This window comes from Leptidea sinapis, chromosome 5, assembly GCF_905404315.1.
Source record: "Leptidea sinapis chromosome 5, ilLepSina1.1, whole genome shotgun sequence".
NCBI lineage: Eukaryota > Metazoa > Arthropoda > Insecta > Lepidoptera > Pieridae > Leptidea > Leptidea sinapis.
Window position 1 is genome coordinate 8,209,300 of NC_066269.1, and position 10,615 is coordinate 8,219,914.

The window sequence follows — 10,615 nt, forward strand, 5'->3', positions numbered from 1 at the left end:
TTTAGTTTAATTTATTTGCCTCATGTGTTTTTTAATACATAAAAGAAATAAAAATAAAAATACGGTAGGTTATTTAATTAATTAAAAAAATATATTTATTACAAAATTAATTTGGTAGTAGGCTGTATAGGTCTGGAGCCCAAGCCTAATATTAATGTCGTAAGATTAAAAAAAAAGCGGCGGGAAACAGGTCTTGTTTTTTCGTGCGTTTATTAATTTCTTCAAATTAGCTAAAATTGTTAAAAATGTCCATGTTATACTACTGTTTTATTTCCTGGCAATCGAAATGAAAAGCAGAGTTTATAACTCGTCCACAAACCCATTTTATCCTCGACATTACTATCAGGTAACTGCTAAAAGTCTCGGATAAAATGGTTCGCTTTGTGCACTCGTTGTAAAATCTACTATTCATTTCATAATATGTTAAAAAGAAAAAATGCTGGGCAATATTTTTGGGTTTTCAAGAGTACTGAACAAGACAGGGAAGCCAAGGGAAAATTGTTAGACATAAAAAATAAATTATATGGTTTATTCAACAGCGTAGGTAAGTAACAATTTTTTAAACTTAATCTAACTTATATTCAATGTTCATCTATAAGTAAGGTATCATGATGGGCATCAAGAAGTCATGGAAGCCGCTAACCCTGACGTGCACGTCGGGAGCGCCCAGCCCGCACGGGAACACCCAGGACACCACGCCGATCTGTTGCCGCGTGTCTGACGATACCACGGCGCTGCCCGAGTCACCCTGCGATCACAAATATAGTTTTACAAGCTATCGCCCGCAAGCTAGATCTTTTTTTTTGGAAGAAGAGATCAAGCAAGCGTACCATATGTTAAGTGATCACCGCCGCCCACATTCTCTTATTAGAATTAGGTATGACGGCACTCCTGCGGGAATTATTACGAACTCTCTGGTTCCGTCCGAGCGCTCTAACCACTGAACCAACCGTTCGAGTGGTACATGGTTCGTAAATCTTGTTATGTCTTGTCCAACTCTCAGTCAACTTATAAAATACATGGAAAAACTTTGAAATGAATAGGAATTTCAGGGGAATTCCCATGATAAATGCGGAAGAAGATAAACAAAGATGCGAAATTTCTACGCAACGCGAATCTGATTGGCCAAGGGATGAATCTATCATCTCGATCAGCTCTGGCTCGTGGACAAATGTTTGAGGCAGTGCCGGATTAAAGAAGTTCGGGGCCCGTAGCAATTCTTTCAAAGAACCCATGATATTAGAACTAGTCGGTTACCGAGTGTCTGACTTGTCTGAGTTTCACATTTTGGTAACATCAAGTAAATTCTTGCACATCTTAATAAGTTTCACTCCAAAAATTACACTGAGGGAGAGACCATCTCCTTCAATGCCTCTCCATTACTGGAGGTCAGCAGACAGCTTTCTTAGCTTTTCCTTGTCCATGGCTAAGCAGAATAACTCTTGCACTGTCTTGATGCCAGTCTTATATTTCTGAGCCAAGACATTCTTCTTCCAACACCTCTTTTCCCAGCAATTTTCACTATCAAAATAGTTTGCAGTAGGCGGTACCTATCGTTGCGCAGTATATGACCAAGGTACGAGATCTTACGCTCTTTGATGGTTCTCACTAACTCGATGCTCTTCTGCAATTGGGCGAGGACCTCTGCGTTAGACACTTTAGTCATCCAACTTATGCGGAGCATTCTACGATACGTCCACATCTCGAAGGCTTCGATAGTTTTACGCAAGTCCTCCACTAAGGTCCAAGTCTCACAGCCGTCTAAAACAGCGCGACGGGCCAAATATACCATTGCAGGATTCTGGTACGGAGTTTCAGAGAAAGTTGACGGCTGCAAGGAACTTTTCTAATCTTCATAAAAGATGCGTGATTTCTATGCGAGCTCGGATCTCCGGTTTGCTTTTCCATGAGTCTGTTAGCCAGGCAGAGATAAGCGGGTTTAAATATACGGTGCCCCTTTCGTGCGAGGCCAATTGTAATTCCTACTCTTACTACGTGGTAAATGCGCCACTGGTTCGAAGCTGACTCAGTATCAATGGACATGTACTTACGAAGCAAATTCCGTGTCCTACAGAGTGCAGGGTGCAGATCTCAATCTCTGGCTCCACGGGTGGTGCGTACCCGCCGAGTATGATGGAAGCCAGCCTCACTCTGAGGATGCACTGGAGGGGACTGATTGTGTTCACGTGCAGCAGTTGTAGTCTGTCCGGCAGTTTTCCATTCACCTGCAAGTTTTTGAATAACAATATTTCTGCTGTGAAGCAGTAATGTGAAAACATTTTTGTGTTTCTGTCTCAAGGGCGCCGTACCTAGTAGTGAGATAACTGCGCAAATGAGATTTAACATCTTATGTTTCAAGGTGAGTGTCTCACGAATGCAATTGTAGTGCTGCTCAGAATTTTTGGGGTTTTCAAGAATCCTGAGCGTCACTGCATTGTAACCGGCAGTGCGTATAAATTACAATCAGCGGAACGTCCGGCTCGTCTCATCCCTAATTTTCATAAAATAACCAATATTTATTTATTATTTATTTATGTTATTAATCATTTACAGAAAGAATCTTATGCTAATAGTCCCGTAATACTGTTTGAACAGTTTATCTGTCAAGGATCAAGTCTTAATTATGATCGGTCAGGATTAAAATTGCGAAGTACAGGTAAAGAATATATTCGGCTAACAAATAAAAGGGCCAAGGAAATGAGTAATAAGATCAGGGATAGTTTTTGCACCTTCAAAACTCAGAGGACAAACAAAAGTGAATTAGTGTTCCCTTTGACATTAATACAAGTTAAAAGAGATAGCAATTGCGCAAGATAATAATTTCTGACTAGACTAGTATGTTGGTATGTACCTATGTATGTTAACGGTAATTATTTTTTAATTCAAATCAAATCTAAATCTTTTAGGCGTAATTATTAGCCATATAAAATGTTAATTTGGAGCAGTTATGATACATAATATATTTATTTATGATTATATAGACATACTTTAAAAATAAAACTAATTGAATTTTTAGTAGTCTGAATTGCGAAAAAGTGCTTACTAAATATATAAAATTATTTGATTATTGTTAACGCTTTATTAAAAAAAAATCTTTTTAATTCCATTTTATGTCGAAAAGATTTTGTTTGTGTAAATGTAACACGAGGAACAAACATAAACTTGTTATGCCTACTACTTGGTTGGGTCGAGTTAGTAAGTCTTTTGTTGGGCGATATATATGCATCTACAATATGATCCCAGAAAATGTACAAAACAAATGTGTTACGAAATTTAAAAGAATTGTTAAAAAACGTTTGTGTGGGAAAAGTTATTATAGCATAAACGATTTTCTTAATGATACCACGGACTGGGAATAAAGCGAACACCCTCAGGCTCATTAATTATAAATGTTTATTGTACGATATTACATTGTAATCCATATTTTAAATTAAAAAAAAAAGCCCGCTGAGTTTCTTGCGCCCATTCTTCTCAGGTCTGAGGCAGTCTCTTTTGAATGGGTGGTAGTTTTTGCTGTTCAATAAGTAATTTTAAATCCTATTTTGAATAAAAATATTTGAATTTGAATTTCACACAGAAAAGTAAAATGAATTATACTTACATACAAAAGACCCCACCCAGTAATGTAAGTAGGCCGTCTTCCCGGAACCCAACCAAAATTTAATGAAATTGGTTCCACGCGCTTATTAAATATAATATCTTGGACAGTTATCAGGACGCCGATGTCAAACTTAATGGTGGCGATGTTGAACTTCGGGTGGATTATGTAGTTCTCAAACTTTATTTCATAGTTAGACGCATTCCAGTTGTTTGATCCTGAGACTCCTCTGTATGTGCTGAAAGGAATTAATAGATACATAATTACTTGGCCCGTTGGGTCCAGAGGCGCGGAGAATGTACAAAGTACAATCTTTACGCCTTAATAGGGCTACTGGCAACCCAAGCGCTTGCAGCTATTTCGGTCAACGGATCAGCCTAGCTATCCAACATGGAAATGTTGCTAGTATTTTTGGTACACTTCCCCATAATGATAGATTTAATTTAATGAATATTGTTTTTCTAGCATGGGTTGTAACCAAAATTTGTGAACGAAGTGCAGATCGAGCCACAACCTAAGGATTAAAACATACATATAAAGATTTAGATTCGAACCATACGTCACTATAAAGGTTGGCTCAGTTGGATTAGTGCGCAGACGAAACCCCAGAGGACGCGGGTTTGAGTGCCGCATCGTTCATACATTTTGGTTACAAATTCAATTTAAGGACGATGATCGTATCTAGAGGAATAACAGGAGCGTTGCCGCGTGTGATTGTCGGAACTGTTTTTCAAGTTCAGGAAGCTCATTAAATAGTTTGGTTGTCCGTAGAAGAAAGTTCCTTCACAGGAGGAATATTATGAATAAATGATATTCAGTTTTCAGCGTATGATGATGTGGTGAGGTTTGGAGGCAGAGATGAGGTCTAACAGATGCATTTACAATACTCAATAACACTTGTGGATTCATTCCATTTCATTTAGTTATTTCAGCCGGAAGACGTCCACTGCTGGACAAATGCGTCCCCCAAAGATCGCCATGACGTTCAGTCCTGCGCTGCCCTCATTCAACCTTTTCCTGCTATCTTGAACAGAACGTCGGTCCATCTTCGTGGCCCCCATTCGAGAACTTCACTGCCCCAACGGCCAATTCCGTTTACATTATTTCATTTTTTAACTTACTCGTTTAAGTTATGACGTTTGAGTATTTTCTCTGAATCGCTTCACATAGATTGTAATTAAAATAATTTGTAAAATGATGAAGCTGATATTAATTTATAAGAGTAGACATATAAGAATAGTTTTTAGACAATTCTTCTCATTAAAACTCAACCTTTTCTGAAGTGGTAGTTTTAATATTCATGTCGTTTTTTACGTGATTGAATTGTTAATGATTTTGATTTGATTTTACAGCACCTCAGAAGACACCGATGAGTTCTTGTGCCGACACACAGTAAAGGACGTCTCCACTCAATTCTAAGTGATCTAGCTGCTAACATGTATTCGGGATTCTCGACAATTCGGGCATTTTTATGGAAATGCGGATACTTTAGAAGATATCAAAGATAAAAACTCGTTGACTGCTTCTTCCATGAGCCATGCTTAGTTAAAAAACTTCACATTTTCAGATATTTTTTTTTAAATAAAGCAGGGATGTTTATTATTTAAGCTAGTATTCAATAATTGAATTAAACAAATGAGCATACGGGTCACCTAATATTAAGTGATCACCACCGCCCACATTCTCTTGCAACACAAGAGATCTCTCATATACTCTTAGCACAGGAGCGTTGCCTGGACACGTACTGGAAATACAGCACAAGGATATCACTCCATAATTTCGTTGTCCGCTGCCGGGAACCGTTGACAAGAGTTTTACTTACGGTAGTAATCCTTGCCATATAGAATATGGTTGGATACAATGAGCTGCGGTGAGCACATGTCTTTTGGTGATGATAGACCCTCCGCAGGTAAAACTGCTGATGATATCTCCGATCACGAGCGCTACCATGTGCTTGGCTGAGCCTTCAGGAGCTTCAACACCACCCACGATGTGAGGAGTCACGTCTGATGATTGGGCTACTGGAGAGCCTGTGCCAAACAACATTATGTTTTACTTAGTATCTACAATAATTATTTTGTTCATACAAAGCAATGGCGCTATCTAAGTACCTATGTATTTATCCATATTTTGACTGCAGAATAACATTGCAAATTTGCTACGGTTTTAACAATTCACACACACTTTCGTTTTACCATTATTTTTCTAAACATTTTTATCATACGCATCGCCTTTGAAAGACTAGAAAAATAGCCGGTAATTATTCACCTTATTAAATAAAAAAAGCAAGAGTTGATAAATTTGAGGCACTTCATAATATTATAAAAAGTAATTGTTATAATATAACAACAGTAGACATAATATGTAATAAATATTGGTGTAACAAAAAAACTTTTTATTTTTATTTATTTGTATTCAAATTTGGAATGTGTTTATTGTGCGAAACTTTGATATTTTCCCGCCATTTCACATATTTTTGTCAAGATCGAAATAAAATTCACAATAATGAAATTGGCTGTCGAGGAAGACTGAACTGCAGTGATTGCTTTTCAAAAAGTAGGAGTGGAGCCCTCGGTCATTTTCAAGATACTTTAAATGCCAGGAATGAGTGTATACATTTTACCACTTTGGAAGTGTCTCTCGCGCAAACTATTCAATATTGTTTTTGAAGACCTATCCATAGATACACGTATGGGTTTGGTGAAAAAAAAATTTTTGTGTTTCAGTTCTAGTATGTTGAGCCCCCAAAATATGTTGTTTTTTTCTATTTTTGTGTGAAAATATTAATGCGGTTCACAGAATACATTACCAAGTTTCAACAGTATAGATCTTATGGTGTCGGATAAAAGCGGCTGTGACATACGGACGGACAGAAAGGCATGACGTATCTATACGGATTCCGTTATTTGCCATTTGGCTATGGAACCGTAAAAATCTAACTTTTCCTAAAAATCTAATGTAAAAATGCAAAATAACAATTACACTCGTTTGAATCCTTAAAAGTGTTTTATTTAAACGGTAGTCTACATTTACAGCAACCACTTGAGTCTAAGATACGTGATCCTGCAGATTAAGGTTCTTCTTATCACGAATTTAATAGATAAAAATAATTTATAACCGTTATTAATAAACGCAATGTAAAGTTACTCATCGTTTAAAATTACTTCTCTCTGTCATGTAATTATGTTGTGACAATGGTAAGATATAGACAAGAATTTTTAAATTTGGAATATTCATTATTAAACCAGTTCCAGTTTTAAATTTGGTCTAAACTCTATCTGTTCGGATGTTCCCAATCTACAGGTAGAGATAAATAACTAACTTCAACTGTCAATAATTTGAAGCTGTCCCAATATACCAGATAAGTCATTCTTATCGCCATATATTGGGACGCATGAATTGCAATTTCCAAACAAACTTCTATCGCTGGCAAGCTATACGTCGTCCCATTGACAGACAGCGTGTACGGATGAGATGAGTTACCGTTGATAAGTTTATTGGGACTGAAAAGTCAACGATAGTTACAATTTTTTAAGACAAAGTAGGCCACAACCGGAGATAGAATGAATATTGGGAATGGCCGTAAAGAAACTAACAACATACCATAGATAGAAGCATTTCCGATGAGAAATATCACAAAAGATAGAACTTTTAATAACATAGTTGTTGTTGTTTTTTCACTTTGGTAATGATTTGATTTGATTTTTCCTATAATATTTATACAAAACTCGAGAAAATGATAAACATCTCCCAACAGACAATAACCCCGACCGCGTGTTAATGAAACTTTGACTTTCACGACTCACGTGTGTTGTTGTGGACTCGCGATAAAATTGATAATTAATTATAAACTCGTCAATTAGTGTGAGTCGTTTTTGCGGAGAAGAAATATGTGGTATAAAAACTGCCTCTGACGAACACTTACCCCCTTATTCATAATAGTCTGCTAACGTAAAGCATTGCTGATTCTACTCTGTCTTCTTCTATTGACCTAAGTCAGAATGAGAAAAAACACTCCTTAGTGGCTGTTTAAAGTTAGCGGACCATTATGAATAAGGGGGTAAACATACAGTTTTTTGTATATTGACATACTTTAAGACAAAACTTGTCCCATAATAGGCATTATCTGTAGTATGGGTGCAAAACAACGATATTATATTAAATACGATATACATGCTTTACCAGGAGGAGGCTCTTTTGCACAGGATGCCGGCTGGATTATGGGTACCACAACGGCACCTATTTCTGCCGGGAAGCAGTAATGTGTAAGCATTACTGTGTTTCGGTCTGAAAGGCGCCGTAGCTAGGGAAATCACAGGGCAAATGAGACTTGACATCTTATGTCTCAAGGTAACGAGCGCAGTTGTAGTGCCGCTTAGAATGTTTGGGTATTTCAAGAATCCAGAGCGGCAATTTAATGGGCAGGGCGTATCAATCACCATCAGCTTAACGTCCTGCTCGTCTCGTCCCTTATTGTCATAAAAAAATATTTAATACGATATACTTACTTAAACATACATCAATACATATAAACACATCCATGACTCGGAAACAAACATCCATATTCATCATATAAATGATTGCACCTACCGGTATTCGAACCCGGGACTTCTAGCTAAGTTCGGGGTCACTAACCACTGAGCTATATGGGTCGTCATAGTTTGAATCACTGATACTGCTAAGCCGTTGTAAATTTTTCTTCCCTGGTAGGATAATTCAGGTCAAAAAGGTTTGATCACCAATTTGCAGAGTTCGAACTGCTGTTCAGAATTGCTCAGATGTTGGGGCTTCAAAAGCGAAATATTGTGTTATTGCTGAGTTGAGGTGATCACCTACCATCTTCAAACTTTGTAATATTCCAAAGAAATGTAAATGAATTGTATTTAATAATAATAATATTGACACACTTAAACAAATGATCTTCCCCCTACTAGGCATAGCCTGTACTATAGGTTACAAGACAATGATATATTTAATACAGTATACTTACTTAAACATACATAAATACATATAAACACATCCATTACTCAGAAAACAAACATCCATATTCATCATATAAATGATTGCACCTACCGGTATTCGAACCCGGGACCTCTAGCTTAGTAGTCAGGATCACTTACCATTCGGCTATATGTAGTATAGACTATAGAACATTGTATAACAAAGTTCGTATATTCATAAACAACAACACATTCGACCATTTTGTCTATGGAACTCTTAAGCCTGCCAATCCCAGCCATTTTCGAGGATCGAATGTACCTTACGAGCTATATTAACGATAAAACAGGTTGGAAAACAAAGCAAACCTCTTTGGTCTTTTTCGATTGTCATACAGCATTATTGGAAAGACATAGTTATACTTAGATAAGTATTCGTATCATAATCAGTCAAATGTCTCATCTATATTAAATTATATGATAAATATAATTTTGTTATAATAATAACACGTCTTGACAAAACTAAATTAAAAAACCTTTGATTTTGGTTGTTTTGACTGAAACCGAAAAACATGAGACGCCATCTTTGAAAAGGCGAATTTCTTTCTACATATAATAATGTTGCAATCACGAAAAATCTGATAAAATATTTCATTTACATGACCGAAATCAGATTGTTCGCTTTCAAATTTTTTATTTCGAAATCACCTTAAAGGATAATTCTAATTATTTATGCGTTCTTTTTTTAAAACACTACTTGACCCGGCAGACTTCGTACTGCCCCAATCGATAAATAAAAGACAAACTATTGTATAAAATAAAGATAAACAAACAAAAGGAAACCTTTTTTTTATTTAAACAAATAAAAATAATGCTCGGTATAAATTAAATTTTTTTTTTTCGATTAATTATTTAATCGATTTATTACACATGATGTTGCTTACTTACAAAACAGAGTTTTCCAGAAATACTGGCTATTTATAAGGTTTCAATTTGATATTGATAGACACACACAGTTATGATACAGACTGTAAATCAATTTAAAGCTTTTTGATAAACTATATTTTTTGTTTTGTGGTGCGGTTAGGTTCAACAACACTTAAGATTTATCAATCTACTTAAAGTTTGATGTCAAATGTCAAATATTGTTTGCGTTCAGAAATTTTATATGTGAATTTAAAATTTATCAATCTACTTATAAATAATCTGATAGATAGTTAACAACAGTGTAGTTATCGACCAACTATAGTTACCTAGATTTAGGTTTATTTTTTACCTCCAGAGAAAGTTGGAAAAATATGAAGATTCTAATTAGTTATTAATTTTAAACTATTATTTTAATTTGATTTCTGAACGACGGGGGACACATCAAAGGAAAATCAAAACCGTTGTTTTTATTTAATTCTGAGCATTTTCATATTTATTTATTCGCCTTTTAAGCCTTCCCTGGGCTTTCACAATTAATTTAAGACCAAAATTAGCAAAATCGGTCCAGCCGTTCTCGAGTTTTAGCGAGACTAACGAACAGCCATTCATTTTTATATATTTATATTTTATTTATAGTTTTTGCCTTCGATGAATAATAAAAAAAACAGCCGTTAAATAACAATCGGATTAAGGACTTCAGGTTTTTGTTTGAGTACCTAAAATAAAAAAAAAACTAATGAAAATACATCAACATGTTAAATAATCAGTTACAGCATATACAGCAGTCGAACGAGGTGGAATATTACTACAAACTGAATTAAAAAAAATAACAAAAAAATATAAATAGTGAAATTTTAATCTTATTTTTTATCTGTGTTTCCAATAAAAACAAAAAGATTTACTTCTCTGTATCTGTGTACTAAAAAAATTAAAAAAAATATAGTCTACCCTCGTCAGCTCTTTTCATATTGACATCTTTTGGAAACACCGTCGCAACGTGGTAAGCTAACAAATTAAAACATTACTAATTCAAAGATTTTTTATCCTTCACTTTTAAATTGTAAATACCTACATTTGTTTATAATTATTGAAAGTTCACGCGAATTTCACGTGTTACTCAAAAATTACGTTTCGTATCAATTCTATTTTCGAA

At 35.5% G+C, this 10,615-nt stretch overlaps 1 protein-coding gene across 1 annotated transcript; it reads right to left on the bottom strand.

Annotated features, from left to right (window-relative positions):
* Positions 1-506: 506 nt before the first annotated feature.
* LOC126964565 (chymotrypsin-2-like) lies at positions 507-7,278 on the bottom strand. Its single transcript, XM_050807760.1, has 5 exons — positions 7,202-7,278; positions 5,421-5,628; positions 3,602-3,836; positions 2,052-2,225; positions 507-748 (listed from the first exon to the last, which is right to left on the bottom strand). Exons 1-5 carry the CDS (start codon positions 7,257-7,259, stop codon positions 593-595), a joined length of 831 nt encoding a protein of 276 aa, XP_050663717.1. The 5' UTR covers positions 7,260-7,278; the 3' UTR covers positions 507-592.
* Between the last annotated feature and the right edge of the window lie 3,337 nt (positions 7,279-10,615).